We start from the raw sequence: 24,180 nt of genomic DNA, 5'->3' as shown, positions 1-24,180 counted from the left end.
AAATCAAAATTACAATGAGATACCACCTCACACACATCAAGATGGCTGCTATCAAAACAAAACAAAATAACAACTGGTGGCAAAGATGTGGAGAAAATGGAACCCTTATGCACTGTTGGTGAGAATGTGAAATGGTACAGCTGCTGTGGAAAACAGTATGGCAGTTCCTCAAAATATAAAAAACAGAATTACCATATGATCTGGCACTTCCACTTCTGGGTATATACCCAAAAGAATCTAAAGCAGAGCCTGGAAGAGATATTTGTACACCCATGTTCATAGCAGCATTATTTACAGTAGCTAAAATGTAGAAGCAACTTGATCCTTTTGTAGTTCATGAGCGTGATGATTGGGTATTCATGTGCATGTGTGAGATGTGCCACCCTCTGAACCTTGTTACAACCTTGGCACATTACCTGTCTGACCTGAACTTGGAAAAATAAAATAAAATAAATAAAATGTAGAAGCAACTCAAGTATCATAGATGGATGAATGGATCAACAAAATGTGATATATGCATGTACAGTGGAATATTATCCAGCTTAAAAAGTAGGAAGTTTTAAAATATGCTTCAACATGGGTGAACTTTGAGAACATTATTCTAAGTGAAATAAGCCACTCACAAAAGACAAACACTATATATGCTTCCATTTACCTAAGTACTTACGGTAGTAGAGACAGCAAGTAGGCTGGTGCTTGCCAGAGATTAGAGGGAAAAAGAAAATTGAGAGGTATTGCTTAATGGGTACAGAGTCTCAGTTTTACAGGATGAAAAGAGTTAAACAAAAGTGGGTACTGATGATTGGTTGAAAAGCATTATGAATGTATTTAATACCCCTAAACTATACACTTAAAAATGATTACTAGTCAGCTGAGTGTGGTGGCTCATGCCTGTAATCCCAGCACTTTGGGAGGCCAAGGCAGACGGATCACCTGAGGTTGGGAGTTCGAGACCAGCCTGACCAACATGGAGAAACCCCATCTCTACTAAAAATACAAAATTAGCCGGGCATGGTGGCACATATCTGTAATCCCAGCTACACGGGAGGCTGAGGCAGGAGAAGTGCTTGAACCCGTGGACGGAGGTTGCGGTGAGCTGAGATCATGCCATTGCACTCCAGCCTGGGCAACAAGAGTGAAACTCCATCTCAAAAAAAAAAAAAAAAAAGGTTACTAGTATAAATTTTATGTTATTTATATTTTACCACAATAAAAATGGATAAAAAATGTTAATAGGCATTCACTCTAGAAGACTATGGCTGACTTGTACTTTCTTCTTTTTGCATTTATGCAATTTCCAAGTTTTCTACAATTTATATTATTCCCGTGACCAGGAAAATATAGTAATAATCATAATCATGTTCCTTCATATTCGTATGGCTCTTTACATTTTTCAGTTAGCTTGCCTATGTTATATCATCTAATCCTTTTAATAACCCTGTGATGGAAGCTGGAGAGATACCTTTAATGCCATTTTTATAGAAGAGAAAACTGTTCTAGAAATTTGAAGAACTTGCCCATATCACAATGCCCAGACCTTCTGCCCTCTTGTCCAGTGCTTCTTCCATAATGCCTCACTGCTTTTCCTGGCATGTTAGAATCTCCAGGAACAAGAATCCTCCTCACTACCAACGTGTCAGACACTGTGCAGGATCTGGCCCCCAGCCTCACGGCAGGCATGCACCCAGATCACCTGAGTCTGGTGGTTTTGATCTCCACCTGCAAGTCTAGTGAAGGTGGACTGTAGTCTCCTTTGGGCATTCCACAGTCAAGAAGATCTTTGTATCTCACTGGATACCATCTTAATTCATTTTCACTGAAGTGAGGCACAAAACAATCACCCAGAGAAATCACTGGGTTCTAGACATTGCAAACAATACCCCAGGGACTGCTCTTTTTTATGGATAGAGTGATCAGTGCATGGGGTGGGAGCCCTGGGCTGGAAGTCTGAATGCCTAAATCTGTTTCTTGCTTTTCCACTGCCTTAACTTGGGGTCTCCAGCACGTTTTTTTGATTTCTCTGAGCTCCCTGTCTAGTGAATTGCTGATGATTGGTTCTATAAATGTTTATAAGATAGTATTACGTCCTCACATACCATCAACTACATATCCCATTTCATCTGGTTTTCACCCACAGCCCCTTGGGTAAAAATCAGCTCTTTGCATAGGCATCTCCCCAAACTTGACAGCCTTGCATGAATGAGAAGCTTCGGGGCCCAGCCTGTTTTGGGGGGTGGAGGAAGAAGGCTTTCATTGCAAGAGTCTTCTAACTCCACCTGGTAATGTTCTGTTATGTTTCCACAGTTATCTCTAAAGACTCTTCGGTGAGAAGACAGATGAAGCCAAGGTCCTGGGGTTCCAGGTTGCAGAACAACATGTCAGACCCCACCCACCCCATGCTCAAGCTGTAATTCAGTTGGCATACAGGCTTGGAATTGAGAATTTATTTATTGTAAATACGTGGTTTGCACGGGCTTTAAAGCAGTATTTTAATTGACTTTTATTTCAGTAATATTTTTTAAAACACCCCTCATTTTTCCATTTTTTACATTGCATCTTGGCATTTGTCTGTCAGCACAGATAGAGCCCTGTCCCTCCACCTAATGCCCATTCTATGACTGTGAATATGCTTGCAGGCTGGCCCTTCCTAGATTCTGAACCGTTTGTAGAGAGTCTTTAATTTGCCAGGTAGCCCCAAAGTTATAAATATCCACAAAGGCTTCTTATTGGCATAATTTCATATTCTTATCACACTAACTGCAAAATCAAACCAAATAATGCCTTATCAATGATGCAGCTCAGAGGAAGTAGTGTGTCCCCCACACCCAGACAGTGCCACGCAGCCTCCAGGGAACGAGATGCCATGTCTCGCTTCCATTTTGCAGTACAGGGATTTTTTTTTTTTTTTGCTACCTGATGTAAATATATCACAAAGTAAAGGCAAGAGTGGGCTTGGCCCTCCGATGCCAACCACAGGGCCCCTTTTGTAACTGAATAATCCTCCAAGTAGCCAGTGCTCCTACTGTTTACAGTGTCCCTAGTGCCCAAGTCTCTGTCACTTTCCTCCTGTTCCCTCCAAGTTCCCAGTCCCATCCCAGTAGCCAGCTTTATGAGATTTTGGTATTTCTTCCCTACAGATTAAAAACATATACAACTCATCATTATGCTAAACTACCAATTGTATCTCAGAGGTCTCCCCTTCTGCCCTTGCTTCGAGTGTGGACTTCCATGGAAAATATGACATGAAAAAGTGTAGAACGAAACATCGTGTGAAATACCTGCCACAAATACCTGGTGCCTCACCGCCCCCATCTTAGGATCCTTGGAGCCACCCGTCAGGCAAAACTTAGCTCCCTTCTGAGCTAAAGGAGAACCTTGCCTGACAACTCCACATTCATTCCCTTGTGTTGGGCACCTGTCTGTGGGGAGATGTGTGCAAGCTCAGCCACTCTGAATATGGAAAAGGTCGGGCCGGGCTGGTCCTGCTCTTCACTCCCTCTTCTTGATCCTGTAGGGAGTGGAAGTGTGTTTTTGCTTGCTGCCTGACCCCTGATGTTCCCCATCTTTGGTCGGGGAAGACTGTGACAGAGAAAGGAGAAAAAATAGAAGGAAACAGACTGATCCTTGGGCTGTGCTCAAAATAGCTGCCCTTTAAAGGAAATCAGGCAGGGAGGGGAGGGAAACCAGCGAAAAAGAAATTTGCTTTGCAACAACCCATGCACACATTCACCCCTGAAGTATATCGTGTCCAGACCAAGCCATCCAGAAAGGTAGGCGGTCAGGAGGGTGTGGGCAAACAGGACTGCATCTGCCTCACTGTTGTCTGGAGTACAGACACAGGTAGTGTCCTGCAGCAGTGCTGTGCTTTCTCATTCCAGATGGAAGCAAGTGAGCCAGGGTCAAATTCCCTTCTCCAGGGAAATGAATCAAGCCCAAACTGTAACAGCTAAATAAGTAGAAGTTTTTGCAGGTCATCAGCTCTGGGCATAACTAATTTGTTTTATTGGTTCTGGAAGATTTCCAAAAATCCAGAATTTATTATTATAACCGTGTCCACTCCACAACCCTCACAGTTGTGTAAAATAATTATAAAAGTTTTAATTATCCTGATTAAGAAGACCCTAGACAAAGGCAATTCCACCTTCAGAGTAGACTGTCTGCCCTAATGAGGTATTTAGACATTCGTGTCCCCTGTGGCTGGGATGGAAATTAAAATAACACTATTTAAGGACAGAGCAGGCCAGGAGCAGTGGCTCATGCATGTAATCCCAGCATGGGAGGCTGAGGTGGGTGGATTACTTGAGGTTAGGAGTTCAAGATCAGCCTGGCCAACATGGTGAAACCCTGTCTACTCAAATACAAAAAATTAGCCAGGTGTGGTGGCTCACACCTGTAATCCCAGCAACTTGGGAGGCTCAGGCACAAGAGTTGCTTGAACCCTGGAAGCGGAGGTTGCAGTGAGCTGAGATGGCGCCACTGCACTCCAGCCTGGGCAACAGAGCGAGACCCAAAAAAAAAAAAAAAAAAAAAAAGGGGACAGAGGGGAGGAAGGAGCAGAAACCAAAAATGGCAATTAGGGAGAAATCTCAGGAATGTGGCATCCCATCTCCCCTTGAGACCTATCACTGAATTACTGAATTCACAACCCTTCGAGCTCATGCTGGTGCACTGAGTTCCTTGGGCACTGTAAAGGTTTAACCCCTTGACTGTAAACTCATACTTAGAGACATCTGAGTCACACAGTCCCCGCCATTGTCACATATTCTCACTGACACTGCAGTCTGTGACTCTTCCAATGTTTCACATGTATTTTATTTTTATTGATGACTCCTTCTGCAGATTCATTTCTTTGTACTTAATAAACTTTAGTAAGTGGAAATGCTTCCAGTCGTTTCCTTGTTAAAACCCATCAATGGTCACCAGTATCAATCTAAACCAAACATTTTTAAGGATCAGGAGAAGTTGAAGTTCTAAGAATGACAGAAAAAAAAAAAAGATATTTACATGGATACAGTGCTTGCTGTAACATACTCTGTTAGAAACAGGGCCTTTCTTTCTTGAGCTAACTAGCCTAATTGGTATTTGGAAAAAACAAGCAAGAAAAAAAAATTTATCAGGTGCAGTTTTTAAAAAGTAGATAACACTGTATTTATTCAGTTTGATTAACATAGAATGGGCAGTGTATTGCTTATAAATTCTGCTAAATTGTGTTTAAATAGAACAACCTTCCCTCTATGTGCACTTTGTCCCCACTCCCAACTCAGCAAACCCCTCAAAAAAGCCTCCTGTAGGAACAGAACCATCTTGAATCCCCCTGTGGTGTTTTAAAGTGGACCTCTGGGAACAGGGTTCAGGGGAGGTGAGATTTATCTGCTAGGCAAGCTATCTCAGAGCTAGTGCTTAGAAGGCAAACCAGGATCTGAATCTCCGTTTTGCCTCTTACAAGTTGCCTCTTACAATCTGTGCCTCAGCTTCCTCATTTGTTAAAAGCGGACATAAATATGTACCCGAGTGTATATTGGTGAAGATTCAATGATGTAATACACATGGGCAAGCCCTCAACCCTTGGATCACAACGGAGCCAGTGATGCACATCCTGCACCCTGGGGAGCAGCCAGTTTGCTGATTCCATGCTTGGGCACAAACAGGGCTCTGCTGGCTGCATCCCAGGCACTTCATTCAGTATTTGCTGAGCTGCTCAGACCACACTTGACTAACTCTGCTGCTGGATAACAATGAGAGAGCAGTCATTAAAATTCATAGATGTTCCTGAAATAAATCTCATCTAGAAACTAATTTCAAAGCTGGTTACTACACACTTTGCATCAGAATTAGTTAAGGGGCCGTTTTATTGCTCTCTTATTGGTGGAGGTACAGATTAGCTCTTTCATGGCCAAAAGGGCCAGTCTGAATGGGGAAGAAAAAGTAAGGGCCGAAGATAATCTACAAAGTGGATGATGAACTTCAAAGTCACAATGAGTGTGGCAGTGGTGAAGTAGCTAGAAGTGTAAGCACCTTTTATGGAGTTAAGTGTGGGAGATGTGGTTCCTAGAGAGGGAGCAAGTTAATGGGAAGGGCTGTGGACTCCAGAAGCAAGTTCCAAATTCTCAGACGGTGCCCCAGGAGGCTTCAGCATCCTCCATCCACCCATTCTGTTATGGGTCGAATTGTGTCCCCACAAAATCCATAGGTTGAAGTCCTAACCCCCAGTACCTCAGAATGTGACCTTATTTAGAAACAGGCCCATTGCAGATATCATTAGTTAAGATGAGGTCATACTGGATCAGGGTGGGCCCCTGATGCGATATGACTGGTGTCCTTATAAAATGAAGAAATTGAACACAGACATAGACACAGGGAGACCACCACATGAAGATGAAGGCAGAGATAATCAGGATGCTGCTTCTATGGGTCCCAAAGTGCTGAAGATTGCCAGCAAGCCACCAGAAGGCAGGCAAGAGACATGAAACACATTCTCTCTCACAGCCCTCAGAAGGAACCAACCCTGCAGATGCCTTATTCCTGGGACGTCTGGGCTCCAGAACTGTGAACCAGGAAATTTCTCCTGGTTATGCTGCACAGTTTGTGGTACTTTGTGATGGCAGCCCCGGCAAAAGAATACAGGCTTTGTCACCCAGAGCTTTGCAGGAGGGTACAATGTTTATGAAAAGAGAGCTGGGAATAAAATTTCAGAATTAGCAGCTCCTTATCATGTAAACAGAGCAGTCATCTACCCTGACCTTGAAATAGGTCATTCATTGCAGGTGACTAAGTCTTATCTTCACGAGCAAGACATTCAGTTGTGTTTTACCTGTCACAGTGGAGAGTCATGGAAAGCACGCTGGCATTTCTGGGTCACAGGAGTGGAGAGAGCTGGCTTTTTCCCTAAGTGGCATCCTCTCCTGTTGTGGCATTGCTGATGCCTTGGAATCAAGATGCCTGGCATAGCGTACCAGCCACTCTGATGATCTAGACTTCCATTCTAGTAACTACGGTAAAATACACATAAAGTCTACCATCCTTACCATGTTTAGTGCTTAATTCATTTGTGTTGCATACATTCATGTTGTTGTACAACCGTCACCACCATCCCTCTCCATAACTTATCTTGAGAAACTCTGAAACTCTATACTCATTAAACAGTAACTTAATTCATTTGTGTTGCATACATTCATGTTGTTGTACAACCGTCATCACCATCCCTCTCCATAATTTATCTTGAGAAACTCTGAAACTCTATACTCATTAAACAGTAACTCCCAATTTCTCCCCCACCTCCAGCCCCTAGCAACCACCCTTCTAATTTCTGTCTCTATGATTTTGACTGCTCTAGGTACCTCATAGAAATGAAACCATAAAATATTCATGACTGGTTGATTTCACAGAGCATAACATCCTTAAGGTTCATCCATGTTGTAGCATGTCAGAATCTGCTTCCACTTTTTAAGGATGAATAATATTCCATTGTATGGATAGAACACATTTTGTTTCTCCATTCTTCCATCTGTGGATACTTGAGTTGCTTCCAGATTTTAGCACTGTGAATAGTGCTACTATGAACATGGGTGTGCAACCTCTCTTCCAGACCCTACTTTCAACCCTTTTGTGTATACCCAGAAGTGGGATTGCCCGATTATAGGGTAGCTCTATTTTTCATTTTTTGAGCAACTCCATACTGTTTCCCACAATGGATGCACTGTTTTACATTCCCACCAACAGTACATAAAGGTTCCAATTTATCCACATCCTCACCCACATTTGTTATTTTCTGGTTGTGGTTTTTTTTGTTGTTGTTGTTGTTTTTGTTTTCGATAGTAGCTATCCTGATGGGTGTGAGGTGATACTTCGTTGTGGTTTTATATTTAAAGACTGAATTTATCCACAGAACATTACATAATGCAAGAAACTGCTGAACTGACTGTTTTCTAAAGATTCCAGCCAGAAAAATATATCCTTTCTCATACATTTTCTATGTTGCGACTGAGGCCCACATTTATTCACGAGACACAAAACAGAAGAGGCCACTCCACTGGATGTTAATTTCAGTTTTTTTTTATTGTATGCTTGATGCATTTAGAGACAATTCCAAGGGCAAGCACTGGATAGGGATATTATCTGCTTTGTAGATATTTGTACAAAAGACTCTTAAGACTACATGGCCAGTTCCCACTGCAGGAAACAGAATGATTTTCTTTTTTTTAATTATTATTATTCCCTGCCAATAGCATTTTCCATCTAACACATTTAAATTTTCACAACATAATTGCAAACATGTACATATTGGTTCCCACGAGAAATCTGCAGGTGACATTTCGGGATGTTTGGAGTCAATCAGATAAAGCACATTATGACAGAAACCATAAGAGGGGAGCTGGGACCTGGGACTGTGCAGAATGAAAAGCCGCGGCTACGGGAAGCATAAGCTTGTGCTGCAACAGCACGTGCACATGACCTGCCGCTCCTGGCCCTCCATGGAGCATGCCCAGCAAGGGGACCTCCTCCCTCCCTCCTCCACATGCTTCCTTCCTAAGGCTGAGAGCTCAACTGAAGACCTTCCCCAATAAACGGCAGATGGCTCTTCAGTCAGGAATGCAGTTAGTGGTTTCATGACAGACACACTGGTCCCACCCAGCTTCCCTGCTGAACCAGCCAGAGCTGTGTAACACCTGTATCAATGTGCGATGACATCAGCTAGGAAGCAAAGTAATTTGCCTGATTGATGATTATTTTTTATACCTAATGATTCACCCAATAGTAAAGGAACCCCACAGCTAAGATCTAATGGGCAAATACCTGCTCTGTTAGTTTATAAGAAAGACTCGTTCTAATAACACCGTATCTTATGTTATTGAGCACTAAGGAATCTCCATAATTTCGATCATATCTTTATTCTACCTAAAGTTTCAAAGCACCTCCAAGAATGAAGGGGTACTATTTCTGCTTTGCTAATTTACTCCTGCCAGAGCTTCTGTCCTTGAATATGAGGGCTATCTTCACCTATAGTAAATCCCATCTATTAGATAAGACTAGCTAGCTTATGTTTGGTTATGGGGCAAGGGAGTGGGGGAGAGAGTCTGTCTTTTCTGGCTATGGCTTCTTTCTGCACAAGCATGCTCAGCCCCCACCCCAGTCTGAAAAGATACACAAAGGGTCTCCTAGGAAGCTACTTATACACTGTGACCCTTAAACATAATTTTTGTATTTCATCTTGAATATTCATGTTCCCCATACTGCCTTCAGAAAAGCAATCCCTGGTCCACAAATTATTCATGTAACAAGCATTTTTCCAAAGCAAAATCTGTTAGGAACATTTAAAAATGAACATTCCTCACTATAACAGCCTGCTCAAAACCCAACAGCCTATTTCCAGCTGTTAATATAAGTACATAAAGTCACTAAAAGTAAGTGCAGCCACATCAGCAGATTCTCTGCTCTCTTCTTGTCTTTCTCCACCCATCCCAATGCACAGCAGTCCACTGAGCTTATAGACCACCTCCAGACCTGATGGGAGCTGCCACACCCCTTTTAACTTTTGCCAGGCTGTGCCATGCCCTCTAGTGGTACGACTAGGACATCACAATTGTGGTGTAGAGTATTAGCCAAGACAGCTGTCAATTAGGGTTGCCTTCTTTAAGATGCTTGACCAAGGTCAATGTCCCCTAACAGAAGTAGCCATTGTGTTTCCCAGTGGGTAATGACATAAAGCGGGTAGGGTTATCCATGGCCTTTGTTTGGCCCATAGAAATGAAAGGAGGTTTCTGTGTAATTAATTCTTACTAGACTTCTTTTGATCAAATCCTGAATCACCTTGGTTATCTCAGACATGTCAGGTCTGATGAGACATTTCATAGTAGGCGAAGGTGAAATCACGCAGTGAAATTTTAGAGCGGCTTTCTGCATCATCTTGCTTTACATAGCCACTTGGAACATGGACTTGGGAGGGGAGAGGTACCTACGTCATCCTCGAACCTCACTTTCCCCCCCTTAACAGTGATAGAAAGACACTTTTAGAATAGCCGCCCCACCTAAAAGGACACTCTAAATTCACCAACAGTGAAAGCCCAGGCCAACCTGCGTGAAGCTCTTAGCAGCTACAGGCCACCATTATTGGTTGCCATTAACTCTGTCAGCTGAAATCGTCTTCCCATCGCCCACAATGTATGGTTAATGATTTTATACACAGAGTTTACAAAACTGCTGAGCAAAAAGCTCATGGCACTCCTATACTCATGCTCTTGGAGAGTTGGTAGAAAAAAAGAATGTGTTCTGATAAAACCTCTGATCCTCACTGTTCTCATCCATGTAACGGGGCTGGGTCCCCTCAAAATCTCATGATACAACTTCTGGGAAGGAGTTATTAACCCTGTCACTTCCCAGATGGCTGATACTCACAATGTTTCCATTTGCAGATTCCTGCCAAGAATGATGAGGCAGGATTAGGCCCAACTGGTGCTCTCCCACTAGCTGCTGTATTTACATACACTTCTGTTCATCATCTCTGCCCATTTCAGGAGCAGCTGAGAGTTTGAATAGGTGGCGGTAAGCTCCCACCACCACCCCATGCCCAGTGCAGCTACCCACCTGAATGAAGGCAGCTCCTGGGACAGGTGAGGTGTGAGGAGTGGGGGGAAGATCCAGGGAAGTCAGCTGCTTTGTATTTGGGTTTGTGGGATGTAATGGGCTTGGCAGGAAGGGTGGGGCCTGAACTGGTATCCTGCAGAGAAATGCTTCTATATCCATCTGTCGTCTCCTTGCCCTCTGTCTTCCCAATGCTAAGCCCATCTGGTCTGCCTTGCATGCTTTTCTATGCTCTGGTGGTAAGTCAAATCCTTTAAGTGAACCCGACATTGGAAACAAATCAGTTTAATTAAAGTCTCTCTGCTGAGATAATGTAGTGACTGCTAGGATTCCAGCTATTTAACTAGAATCTAAATAGTCAAGAGTTCCTCCTTTTCTTTCTCTCGTTGGCTGAGAGATTCACTGCTCTGTGGGTGGAACTGTGCCATAGGGCCATTCAATTACTCCTAGACTAGCTGTTGATAACTAGACTGGGAATCATTTCTACACAAGGAATCCTCTGGTGGCTGTGCTGCTGTGTAGGGAGAGCTGCCTCCTGGGACATCCATGCAGTGATTCAGAAGGCCACCAGCATGGCTATGTCTGAATCTCGGAAGTGAATAGGTTCTAGCTAACAAATTATCAGCTCTCCTGTAAGTGGAAGCAGCTCTGCAGTCCACCACACATGAGCACAGTGCACGGAAAATGGGAAGACAGCTTCTTCAGGAGCCCAGGATGTAGGAAGGAGCCAGGACTGGAGAGGGGTCCCTTTCTTCCTTCCCACTGGTTCTGTCCCTCAGAAGACACCTGTAGAGACACTGCACTACAGGCATGCACTCACGGAAGGCCAGGGAGGTTCCCCTTGACAATACACACAAGAGCCCTGTGTGTGTGCACAAATGCCTCTTGTTAACCTGAAAGAAACCGCTACTGAGGGAAAGACTAAGACTTCAAAAGAATTTGCTTTTCCCGCCAACTCGGCACTGTGGAGCCTGCCTTTCAAGGCTTGATGAACTCTAGTCCTCTTGTAAAAGGCTAATGTGTCCATTGCCACTGAAATACAATAATAGCAGCTTAAAATCCACAATTAGTCACACAACCGAACAACAGGCAACGGGATACATGTTACACTGCACAGGAAGGAGACCTACATTGCAGAAGGGGACACTGTGAGATTCAAGGCGGAACACAAGGTAACAGTTTGATCTGGCTTCAGAAAAGGAGGCCACATATTAACTTTCTCATTTTACTCAAACAGGAGAGTGATTTGTTTTGCTGGTAATTTAGTAAGGTGGGAAGTCTTAAATAAGAAGGGGAAAGGGAACACTTACTTCACTTAAAGAACTTAATCTCCGTGTCAACACAGTCATAGAAAAGGTCCCCCACTTCCGCAGGGTCCAGTGGCTCGGAGCTGGTCAGGATTTCTTCCATGGCTTCCAGGCCTTGCTTCTCCAGCTCCAGCATGGTGCTCCTCAGCTTGCGACCTTGCTCCTGAGGAAGGACATGACTGCTTTAGGTGTCAGCAAAATAGCGGGGGACATTGCAGCGGACACTGAAACCCTCTAGGGGGCCAGCTGGCTTCCTGCTCAAGGTCCTGTCTTCCCCACACTCCGTTTCTCACACAACTGCCGCAGGGACTGTTCTAGAATGCCAGTGTGGTTATGTCACTGCCCGGCTTAGAACACCTGCACAGCTTTCTGCTGCCTTCAGGACAAAGCCCAGACCCCAGAGTGACACTGAGAGAAGGCCCTTCTGACATCCGAGACCACTTCCCCTGCATCTCCCTACTCCTCAGCTGGACTGAATTCACTGCAGCCCTCCAGCCTCTGCTGCTGTCTCGCCCCCGCACAGGTGGCCCTGCCCTCTGGAGGGCCGTCCCCTTCCTCAGCGCTTGGTCAACGTGCACCCATCTTCAGCTTCCTTGCAAAGCCTTTCCTCTTCCCCGCACAGTGCCACACCGTTCCCCCTGCCATGGGCGCTGTCTCCCACCTTGTGCTGGCTTGCCTCTGCAGCTGTGGCCCCTTGGATGGGAACCGGGCTCATTTCTATCCTCCAGTGACTGGGAGGGCACTCTAAAAAATGTTCATTGAATGAAAAAAATAATGGATCAATGAATAAACAGGTGCCATGTCTCTCCCCTGTTCACTCTTTTTCTGAGATGGTGAGTTCACTTCTTCCATGGGACTCACTCATTTATGGCAGATGACAGTCAAAGCTTTCATTTGCCCCATGAGTCCCAGAACTGAGAAGCTGCTCTCACCACCTGCCCACCACTGCTTCATGCAGCGTCATGTGACTCCACCTGAGAGTCATTTCTAGATTTCAAAACCCATCAGCCTCAGCAGTCTCATCTCCTTGAACACACAGCCCTTTCTACCTCTTCATTCTAATTAACCAAATATCCACAACACCATACACCACACAGCGGTAGTTTTCATCTACTTGGGGCTTACGGTCATCCACCAAGAACATAAGCACTATAAGGAACTAATGTGGACAGCCCTGGAGAAAACACAGTTGAATGCAGTGGCAGCATGCATGCTTGCGATTATCTGCCAGCCTCTTTAGGCTGGCAGGGAGGAGAGATGTAAAATAACTGTGCGACCTTTACATGTCAAATGGTCACTTCTATGGAAGAGAAGGGCAAGCTCTCAGAAAAGTGAGACAGCCCTTCTCAGAGATGCTTTCTGAATTCATCTGGATTTATTGCTTGGGTTTCTCTCTTGATACCCTTTTTCTATAGTCCACCATGTCAAATGCAAGAGGCTCACACAGTCCATAGCACCAGTTTATACAAAAGGTCCCCCTTTTGGGCCCTTCAGGCCAATTTGGACCTATTAAAAGTTGTTACATAAATAGTCGGGGAAAACTGATGAGTGTCTAACAAGCACGTTCCTTCTTCCTCTCTTCAGCAAAATATAGGCTTGAATTTTATATAAAGTCCATCGGGGGTGGCTGCTGTGGACACACTGGGTGCTGTGGAACATGCTGTGGGTGGGTTTCTTGTTTGAATTGATGACTTACCACTTTATTAACCAAAGGTGTGGGACTGGGGAGAGCTGCACTTTTAAGGATTATTCTTTTTTAAAACTAGGAATATGAGGCCGAGCGCAGTGGCTCACGCTTGTAATCCCAGCACTTTGGGAGGCAGAAGCAGGCGGATCGCTTGAGCTCAGGAGTTCAAGACCAGCCTGGCCAACATGGTGAAACCCCATCTCTACTAAAAATAAAAATTAAAAAAACCCTAGGAATATGAGAATATTTTCTAAAACTATGTTTGTACTATGGTAAAACTTATGTATTATAACATAAAATTTACCATTTAAAAACTTTAAAATGTACAGTTCAGTGCATTAAGCTCATTCTCAATGTTGTGCAACCAGCACCACCAGCCATCTCCAGACATTTTTTGAAACAACATATGATTGTATCTTTAAATAAAATGTTGCCAGCAAATACAACTTTTTACCCCCAAAAGTACATAAAGAATTTTACACAGTATATAACAGTTATCCCTACTGTACTGCATATTCCTATTATTCCTATGTAAACAATAAATGTAAGTAAGATACTTAGCCTGCTGAGTTCCAGAATAACATGAGAAGGAGAAGCTTTGTCTTATTTGGTTTCAAGAGCCTGGGCGGAAAATGAACACCAGCCTTCTAGGAAAGGCCCCAGGAACCTGCCTCTGGGAGGAGCCCGGCCACATTGGATGGGTGGGGGAAGGGTCTAGCTTGTCATCGGCTTCCCTGCCTCCTTCCTCGCTGACCTTGTCCACCCGCCTCCGCCTCTGTGGCCCTCATGCAAGCTCACCTGGTCACTTTCGATGACGGCACGTGCCCACTCGTGGGCTTTGTACAGCTCATGCCGGCGGTCTGGTTTCTCCTGGAACCGAGGCTCCTTTTTGGCAGGGTCATCATCCCCAAAACAGGGAGACTGTGTTTTGGGGACAAGTTTTACGTCATCAACAAAGATGAAAGGCTTGAATATGGACCTGAAGAGGAAGGAGAGGCACTTCAGCCAGGCAGGGGTTGGGACCCGGGAACACCCAGAGACTGTCCTTTTATTCAGCAAACATTTCCCAAGCCAACTTATGGTGGGTGGTGGGTGATGGGTGGTGGGTGTGGGTGACGGGTCGGTTGGTGGGTGCCAAGAGAGACATAACTGAATGTTTTAGTCGCTATTTTAGCAAAACTAGCAGCCATTTACAAGCTGCAAATTCCTCTACTTACAGTAAAGAGACATCAAAACAGACTTCCTTTGTTCTGAACCATCTGAGAGGACTATTTTAGCAATAAAAAGTGAGGCAAACAAACAGTGTTCTGAGAAACGGTGCAAGGAGCCATCTAGCTGAGCGAGAGAGGTTTGCCTTTTTTTTTTTTTAATACCGTGGTCTGAGAAGCAGCCTCCAGGAAAGGAAGGGCCTTTTGGTTTGGGTTTGTTTTTAGTTTTTTCTGAGGTTCTGCCTTACTGAAAAATATATGGAATATCTCTGACAGACCCAAGGAGGGGAAAGAGTAAGAAAGACAACAGAAGAGGCCTTGGAGGGTGCACACCACACAGAAGTCTGGTTGTGTGAGAGTGCTAGCACAGGGCACAGCAGGTAGCTAATGCCCCCCAGCTCTCTTCAATTCAGTTCTCTTGGCAAGATGGATGTTATCTTCGGGAAAATGGCTGTGCGCATGCCTGCATGTGTGTGTATTTGTGCACGTCTAGGATACATCACTCCCCACCCCCACCCACACACACACACACACACACACACAAGAGCCACGCATATAAACAGCTATGGCCTGGCATCCCAGGCCAACAGGGTGAGGAGCCGCTACAGCCGACTGTAACACCGGGGAGAGAGCCTTATCCTACCAGGCCAACAGGGTGAGGAGCCGCTACAGCCGACTGTAACACCGGGGAGAGAGCCTTATCCTACCCTCCCCACACCCAGAGGAAATACTGCTGGATCAGAGGGCTGCTCCTGGCAGGCATGGGCACCTCTGGGTCCCAAGGGTTGCCTGTTTCCAGCTGTACCATGGGGCAGCACCTGCAATAACAGCAGGAGAAGGAACTCCCCGTATGTGCCCCATATGTATAGGTCAGATTTGTCAGATTTGGACATTTTTTTCTCCTCTCAACAGGTATACTGTGGCCCACCCCAGGTACCTCAAGTGGGCTAGAGGTGAGCTAGGATGTTGATTCCGTCAGCCCTGGGGCATCTGGGGCTTGAGGAAGCCAGGGCAGCCTTGCCAGTGTGCCACACAGTTATTAATATTTTCAGGTATGGGCAAGGTATGGTGGCTCACACCTGTAATCCCAGCATTTTGGGAGGCTGGGGCAGGTGGATCACTTGAGGTCAGGAGTTCGAGCCCAGCCTGGCCAACATGGTAAAACCCCGTTTCTACTAAAAATAAAAATAAAAAAAATTAGCCGGATGTGGTGGAGTGCTCCTGTAATCCCAGCTACTCAGGAGGTTGAGATGGAAGAATTGCTAGAACTCGGGAGGCAGAGGTTGCAGTGAGCTAAGATTGCACTCCGGCCTGGGTGACTCCGGCCATTGCACTCCGGCCTGGGTGACTGAGTGAGACTTTGTCTCAAAAACAAACAAACAAACAAAGAAAAACTATTTTCAGGTATGCCATGACCTGAAAAGGACTGGGAGCCAATAACCCTTGCTACCCAATTTTGTCCTTGGACTTGCAGCAACAGTATTGGCCGCAGAACCTCAGGCCCCACCCTGTCCTGCTGAATCAGAATCTGCAATTTTAACAAGATCTCTGCGGATTCATAACATATCCCAGTCTGAAGAGCACTACTAAAGACACAACACTAATGAGAAGTACCCTCTTAGGTTAGCTTCCTGATATTGCCATAGGACAGGAGTCTCAAGTGAGAAAAGAAAGACACTGATCACAATATGCAAAATTGGGGCCCAGACTAATTTAATTTGAGTATTAAAAGTAGTGAGACCTTCATACCTCAAGCTGGTGAACTGAGTGGTACTAGTTGAGGACTAGTGTCAGGTACTCTGCTGTTCTCTATAGGTGACGCAAATATAATTGGAGACTGGGCCCATCCTCCGATCCACTGGGAAGCATAAGGCATGCCAGGCTGTGCCCACCTGCTTAAAGTCAAGCCCTGCCAAGAACCTTCCCTCCCCAGCCATCATCAAAAGAAGTCCCCCCTAAAGACACAGGGGAGCTACCCTTGTACAGAAGGAACACACACTTCCACTTCCCACAGCCCCTTGAAAATAGATGATTGCTATACCCCTCTACTGAGTGTTGAATGAATGGCTGTTTAATATGAAAAAGGGATTATTGCAAAACCTAAAACTGTTTAAACCAATTTTGACTATATGAAATTGAATTCTTTAATTGGTGAGTCAGTTGATTCTGCAAAAGGGCTGCAGATGGAGGGCTCACTGCAATGGAGCAGTGGGGAGGAGGAGGGCCAGCAGAGAGCATGCCTAGCCATCCACAACCAGCTGCCTCCGGGCTACCTCTGGGCTCTGACAGCAGGACTGCCTCAAAACAGGCAGGCATCCTACCCTTCTGGGCCAGACAGCACTTGGGGTTTCCTGGGAAGTCAGCGCACGTCACATCAGCAGCATCAGCCTCTTTGGCTGGCACAGAGACCCTTCAGTGGTAGACAGGCCCGGGGCTCCCACCCAGAAGCCCAGAGTCAGCTCAGTTCACATCTTCTCAGCTCCAGGGCTCTGCGCTGGGCAGAAGTGGGCAAAGCCAAGACTCCTACCTGGGCTGGTAGGCTTCACGGTGGGACTGGTGCAGGCTCAACACCTGGCAGCCAAGGGAACTGCGACCACGCCCTCCGGCGGAGCCTACTGAGCAGGCCCCATGCAATGCTACTTCATTCAATCCCCATGCCACTCCAAAGCCCACTCCAAACCCAAGTGGGAGTGATGTCTTCATCAGGAAACCTGCCATTTCACTCCTAAAACCTCAGTGCTTCCCTTACTGCACATCTGAGGACTCTTCTGACACGGGACCCCTTGGGAGAGCCATGCCAAGAAGTGAGGGAAGGGGACAGCCTGGCAGCACTGCTGGGCGGAGCTACCTCCCACAGAGCAGGGCAGGGAACTGGGCTGGGACTTGGAATGGGGGTGTGAGTCCCCGCTCTGCCTCTGACCCACATGGGCCCATGTTTTCCCTCTCTGGCTCTCATCTGACTACAGTGATCTCAACAGTCCCTTCTAGCTTCTACAACTCGTTTATTTCTATTTCTGTCATGAAGCTTGTAAACTTGTGATGCCAGCTTCAGCAAGCTCATGCTAACCACAGTCAGGGTCTTCTGTATCCAATACAGGATAAATGCATAGTAAAAACTCAGAATGCTCTATGTGATGTAACTTTAAACCCACCCCAAGCTCACTGGAATGGAGAGGTTAATCAATGAGGGTGTCTGGTGGCTTTTCTAAGAGAAGAGATACCATAAGTTTGTCCCTCTCATCTATCCTTTTTAGTTTAAAAAGAATACGTAATAAATATGAGGAGATTCCCAAAATATTCTAAAGCAGCCAAAGCTCTCCAAAGATTTTTTCAAAGTTTAGTCTACTCAACTAATAAAAAATATAAAGCCTAAATGTATTGAGGTGGTTAAAAGCTTTTTTGAGATTGAATAAATTATATAACTAATAAATAAGATTATCTAAAAAATAATTACATAAAATATTAACAAAAATTATTGCTGATAATAATTGCAATATTAATATTTGTTTAAACCAGGATGTGGAAATTATCTATAATTCAGGTTTCATCATTTGTGTCTATGTACCCAGAAAAGGGGAATGGGGGTAACTCAGTGGTTCCCAAACGTTTTGATTTCTTGCCAGTCTTTACAGAAAATCACATTTAGAATTCCAAATAGATAAGAAGATACTCTGACATTTTCCCACAGGTGAGCCAGCCACAGACGGTAGCTTCTTAAATGCTACTTGAATGAATATAAGCCCATTAACAGATACACCCAACTGTCTCCACCAGGTACAATTAGCAGATACACCCAACTGTGTCCAGCCCACCTGACCAGGATGAGGCCCACTTCATCACGTGCATGGGGTGCCCCCGAGTGTCCCGTGGATGGCTTGGATGCAGAACACAGCTGAGAAGGCTCCAGAAGGCTGATTCCGCCTCTGTCCTCAGGGCTGACTCTCAGACCGACCTTCAGAAAAGTCACCAAACCCTGGGTTGGGAATTTGCCCCAGTCACTCAGCCTTCTGTGGTGTGGTGTGACAGGAATACAAAATGATGGGCCCAAAAGGACAAAGTGCTTCCCATGTCAAGGCACAGCCCAGCAGCCAGTTCATGAGGAGGTTCAAAGCTGGTTGAGCTACTTTAAAGGGACCTTGTGAGGGACAGCTAAACCAATGAGACCATGAGCAACACTAAAGGAAGCCTCCCTCCAGCATCCAGCTCTCACGAAGACAAATCTAAGGGCTGAGGCACACAGTCCCATGACACGATGCACAGCGTGGGCATCCAAACTCCGTTGCAGAGATCTGCAGAATTTTAGCCTTGAGTGACAATTTGAGGCACAGCCAAGAAACATACTCCACTGGATACACCATTACCTCATCTGTCCATGTTTCCGTCTAAAGCCTTGTGAGGGATGCAGCATGCCAATGCAAAAAAAACTATTTTCCAATCATTTGTTTTCTCATTTTGGAAGAACAGCAACATTATCACGAAAATCTCTAACATTTTATAGCACAGCATAATTCTCAAAGCATCTGCATTCAATTCTCATGGTACTCTTATTCATTCATTCATTCATTCATTCAGCAAATATGTGTTGAGTCCTGGCTGAGTACCAGATGCTGTTCTAGGTACTAGGGATATAGCAGCGAACAAAGAAGGCCAAACATTTCTGTCCCATTTTACATATGAGATGACTGAGGCTCACAGAAGCTAAGTGCTTTGTCCAAAATCACATTCCTACTAAGTGGCAGATCTAGAAGTAAATTCAGATCTAAATGCAAGGTCAGTTTTCCCCACTACCTCTCACTCTTACATTCTTCTGTTAGTTTTTCCATACACCTTATACTACTGCAGAAAAATAAAATACTTTTTGTGCTTTAGAATTTAGAATTTAATATCAGTGGCTAGCCAACAGTGTTGTCCTCAAACATGGCTGTGCTCTTACTGAAGATGCAGAAACTCTCCAAGCAACAAACCAGGCTGATCCTGTGACCTGGAGTTCCTGGCAAATCTACTGAGGAGAGTTAGCACAGAAAGAACAATACATAAACCCCTGTTCAGAGGAAGCTGCTCAAATTTGAACCAATCTCAAATAAACCTGCAATACCAAGTTTCTCTCAAAAACGCAGGTGCCCCTCAGAGTGGTTCATCTATGTTTATTCCAGCTTTACTGTGAGCCACTTTAATCATAGAGTCAAAGTCACACCTGGCTCCCATAAACATATACACCTTCTATGTGCCCACAAAAATTAAAACAAAACAAAAAAAACTTTTAAAGTCACACCTGGCTGACAGCAGAACTAATCCATGAAGGGAGTTTCCATTTTAAAGGGAAAGAGAACCAGTACTTTTGAAGCACTGAACAGCCTTAAGGATGGTGGGCTGGATCCAGCGGCTCTGGGAGGTTTTGAAAAGTCAAACGTGTAGGACAGAGAGAGGAGACGGCTGGTGTTGGAAGAATTCAGAATGGAATTGGAGGGGTAGGCACCATGTTGCCTAGGGCCTTCGGCTCTGTCTATCTGTGCAGGCTGTGCCCCACATGGCTCCAAAGGCTGCATGAGTCATGCTGACCAAGGCTCATAATGTTTGCTCCAGTAACAAAAAGCTGTTTCTGACATTTGAATTATCTAGATGGTAATATCTTGCCCAAGCCAATTTAACTTCTAAAGATTAGTACACTGGCCCAGCACTTTGGGAGGTGGAGGCAGACGGATCACCTGAGGTCAGGACTTCGAGACCAGCCTGGCCAACATGGTGAAACCCCGTCTCTACTAAAAATAAAAAATTAGCCGGGTGTGGTGGCACGTGCCTGTAGTCCCAGCTACTCAGGAGGCTGAGGCAGGAGAATCGTTTGAACCCAGGAGGCGGAGGTTGCAGTGAGCCAAGATCACGCCACTGCACTCCAGCCTAGGTAACAGAGTGAGATCCCATCTCAAAAAAAAAAAAAAAAAAGATTAGTACACTGAGAGGAGAAGAGGAGGAAACAAAAGACACACACACACACAAGTAAGGAGGTGGGGTAGAGGGGAATGTCCCTGGCATCTCTCCAGCACCCTGCCACTAGTTAAAGTAGCTCAGACACCCTATTTTCCTAGAACTTCTATGTTCTCTCCCCCTTCTGGCTTACCCATCCTGTATCTTGAGTATTTATTTTATTTTATTTTATTTTATTTTTTGAGACAGAGTCTCACTCTGTCATGCAGGCTGGAGTGCAGTGGCTCAATCTCAGCTCACTGCAACCTTCGCCTCCCAGGTTCAAGTGTTTCTCCTGCCTCAGCCTCCAGAGTAGCTGGGATTACAGGTGTGCACCACCACGCCTGGCTAATTTTTGTATTTTTTTTAGTAGAGACAGGGTTTTGCCATGTTGGCCAGGCTGGTCTGGAACTCCTGACCTCAAGCGATCCACCCACCTTGGCCTCCCAAAGTGCTGGGATTACAGGCGTGAGCAGCCACACCTGGCCTGTATCTTGAGTATTTATTTGTGCATTTTCCTGCATGTGGGGGCCTCTCAGTGGTTTACTGGTCTAACAACTATATCTCTGAAAAAAACAGCTCAGTTTTATGGCATTTGCCAATTTCTGTAGTGTAAATACCCCCACTGTGGCCCATTTCAAGGAACCAATGACATCACCAAACGTAGAGTTGGGAAGAGAGGCTCTCTTCACAATCAGCTTTCCGTGGCTCCAGCACACTGTAAGACTCCAAATTTTACACTCTCTCACAATGCTAAGGTACCTCTCTACTCCTTCCCTCTCCAATTCGTCACATTAATGAAGCTTTAACAAGTGCTGGCTTCCTAGGAAATGGTCTCCAAAGGTCAGAACCAGTATACCAAAGCCAATCAGTGTCACTCTTTGAATGACTGTGGCACACATGTTGATGTGATGGAATTTGCCTTCTCAATATAATTAAGTGAAGAACTTCTGCATCTCCCTCAAGCATTCACTCTGACTTTAGCATCTCCTTCCACCTCTCAACCTTACATAGTACCTAGCACATAGTAGGAGGAGGAAGGGAGGGAGGGGAAAAGAGGATGTGAGTGCACGTTATTTCAAGGAAAAGATCTATAATTAATACAGTGAGAAAAGGGCAGACAAGTGTCCAGGCAGGCAGAACAACAGTAAGATCATGTTTTTTGGTTTTAACATTAAGTGGGAGGGATAAAGACTAAAGTGCTGTTCTTTTCCAAGTCTGCTACTATGAAACGATTTCTAACATTTTTAGCATTAACAGAAGCCAAAATCTCCCTAATTTTCTTGCCTAAAAACCTAAGAAAAGGTAATTATGTTTCTTGCTGACAAAAGACAGTAAGTCAAGCAAGCCCAATTACAGAGAAACAACTGAAATGTTGAATAGAAAGAATAACAACCTATGACAGTTCTACAGTCATGGTAGGAAACGCAGCTCTTTTACCATGGAAGATAACAATGAATGTCTTCCAGAAGGGTCTTAATCTTCTATAATACAAGGTCTTTTAAATTAATTTAACCATGAATGATTTTCTTTTAAAAGTACTTAAAATTTTTCATTTTAACTATCAGAAGGCTATTGCCCAGCCATTTTTATAACTGGATTAGGCCATGTCTTCAGCCTAGGACGTGGAGTTCCTTTACGTTGGTGTCCTGGGCTCACAAGGCCCTGTCTCCTGAGCACAGTTACAGCCGGTATCTGAGACATCAGGGACAACAGGAGTTGGTTCAGCTCAACCCACTCTTTGAAAGGGTCCTGTTCCCTAAAAAGCCATGCCCAAATACTTTTGCAGAGCATTCCAGACACTTGAAAATAGAACTCCAAATGTCCATATGTACCCCTGTCATCCAGCAGGGTCCTCACAAGGGGCTACTAAGCCACCAGCATTAGGGGAGCAAGCTAGGTCACAGTCCAGGAGGAGGGAGGCCCAGACACAAAGGGAAGACAGAGCCCCAAATCTGGTGGGACAAAAAGTGGGTAGAAGGTATGGCCATGGAGCCAAAGATTCAGAACTGGGAGAGAAAATCGAGGGAATAGCAACTGGACTCAAACAGGAGGAGCCTCCTGAGAGGCTGCCAGGAGCAGCATAGAGCAGTTGAGGCTCACTGATAAAGGCTGACAGGGGTGCCACGGGAGGATGGTGGGCTTGTTTCACAGAGGGGCTGGGGGTAGAGGAGCAATGGTCACCTAGTGACCAGCATCATCTATAGAAGGATGCACGGCTCTAGCCCATGGTCATGTGGTTTCATGCCTCTCTGCCTTTGCATGTGCCATCCTCTCCACCCAGACTGTTTTTCCTGATTTTTACCTAAAGAACTCCTACTCTTCCCACAATGCCCAGTGCTCAAGAGCTCCTTCCTCTGTGAAGTTTTCCCCTTCATCATCTCATTTGTGCCACCACTTTCCTTGTACACAATTCATCCATGGTACACAACAAACACAATATTTGGTACACAGTAGGTGCTTAGCGTTTATTGAATGAACGAGTGAAAGAAAAACTAAGAACAGCTAATACTGAGTTCCACAGTCAGGTCTCGTTAGAAACATCTATTGATATTGGCAGTAGTTTAAAAAAATGAGGCCAAAGGGTCACAAGAGGTGCTTCACTTTTCCCCTGAGTCATCTAAGAACCAGTCCCTAGCTAGATCCAATCACTGTCTTATATTCCTGACACAGTAAAAGGAGAATAAATATTTTCAGCTGCAAAAGGAATGAAATTTAATACCAGCAAATACCTTGGAAGCAGATTCAAAGATTTAACAAGCTGACTTTCAGACACTGGTAATGATGTTCAGCAATGGAACACCCAAAAAAACACCAGAGAACCTACTGGAATGGGCAGCCTTCTAGAGCCTTCTAGGCTGAGGATCAAACTTACCAGACAGATTCCTAGGTCCACCTCAAAGATTCTGATACAATACGTTTCAGTCAAGGAACCTGTATTTTTTGAAAACTCCTCCAAGTGATTCTAGCAATGAACAGATTTAGAAACCACTGGATGGCTAGTTCTAAGCTACTGATGATATGATTCTTGATATACATGACAAAATGTTCCTGGGGAGAGGGGCTGCTGTCTGCCTGGGAGATCAGAGACCGTCTTCATAAATAATCGTTAAATCTACTATGTATTGACTTGGATTATCTCATTTAATCCTCCCAACAAGCATGTAAAGGTAGGGGCTGATATTATCCCCGTTGTACAAACACAGAAACTGAAGCTTAGAGAGGTGAAATAACTTATTCAGCTACTATGTGGCAAAGGTCGGATTCAAAATCCTGGCAGGTCATTCTAGAGGCTGCGTTCTTCATCCCTGTGTAATGCTGCCTTTTTGCTGAAGCACATGGGCAGAAAGCAACCCCCTAAAACACAATGTCTTAAAGAAGGGGCCAGTACACTTGAAGCTGCTTCAATCTATATTGCCTCCGAACTGTTTTATTCTCT

The 24,180-nt window shown here is 44.8% G+C and overlaps 2 protein-coding genes and 1 non-coding gene across 12 annotated transcripts in view; 2 read left to right on the top strand and 1 right to left on the bottom strand.

The window, feature by feature from the left end:
* WIPF3 (WAS/WASL interacting protein family member 3) overlaps positions 1-4,879 on the top strand; it is a 161,877-nt gene extending 156,998 nt beyond the window's left edge. For all 5 annotated transcript variants that reach the window (XM_054494670.2, XM_054494674.2, XM_054494666.2 and 2 more), the window contains one exon: positions 2,305-4,879. In XM_054494670.2, coding sequence (XP_054350645.1) covers positions 2,305-2,328 — 24 coding nt within the window. In that variant the 3' untranslated portion in view covers positions 2,329-4,879. The remainder of the gene's footprint in view (positions 1-2,304) is intronic.
* Positions 322-426, top strand: LOC129041845 (small nucleolar RNA U13). The gene has a single exon (XR_008503976.1). It is a non-coding gene; the product is annotated as a small nucleolar RNA U13 (small nucleolar RNA).
* A 3,157-nt stretch (positions 4,880-8,036) lies between the features above and the next one.
* Positions 8,037-24,180, bottom strand: part of SCRN1 (secernin 1) — a 68,962-nt gene continuing 52,818 nt past the window's right edge. For all 6 annotated transcript variants that reach the window (XM_054494665.2, XM_054494664.2, XM_054494663.2 and 3 more), the window contains 2 exons: positions 14,371-14,551; positions 8,037-12,048 (listed from right to left, as the gene is read on the bottom strand). In XM_054494665.2, the coding sequence (XP_054350640.1) occupies positions 11,890-12,048; positions 14,371-14,551 (340 nt within the window). In that variant the 3' untranslated portion in view covers positions 8,037-11,889. The remainder of the gene's footprint in view (positions 12,049-14,370; positions 14,552-24,180) is intronic.

The sequence above is a fragment of the Pongo pygmaeus genome, chromosome 6 (assembly GCF_028885625.2).
Source record: "Pongo pygmaeus isolate AG05252 chromosome 6, NHGRI_mPonPyg2-v2.0_pri, whole genome shotgun sequence".
Lineage (NCBI taxonomy): Eukaryota > Metazoa > Chordata > Mammalia > Primates > Hominidae > Pongo > Pongo pygmaeus.
This window is presented reverse-complemented; position numbering and strand designations above follow the sequence as displayed.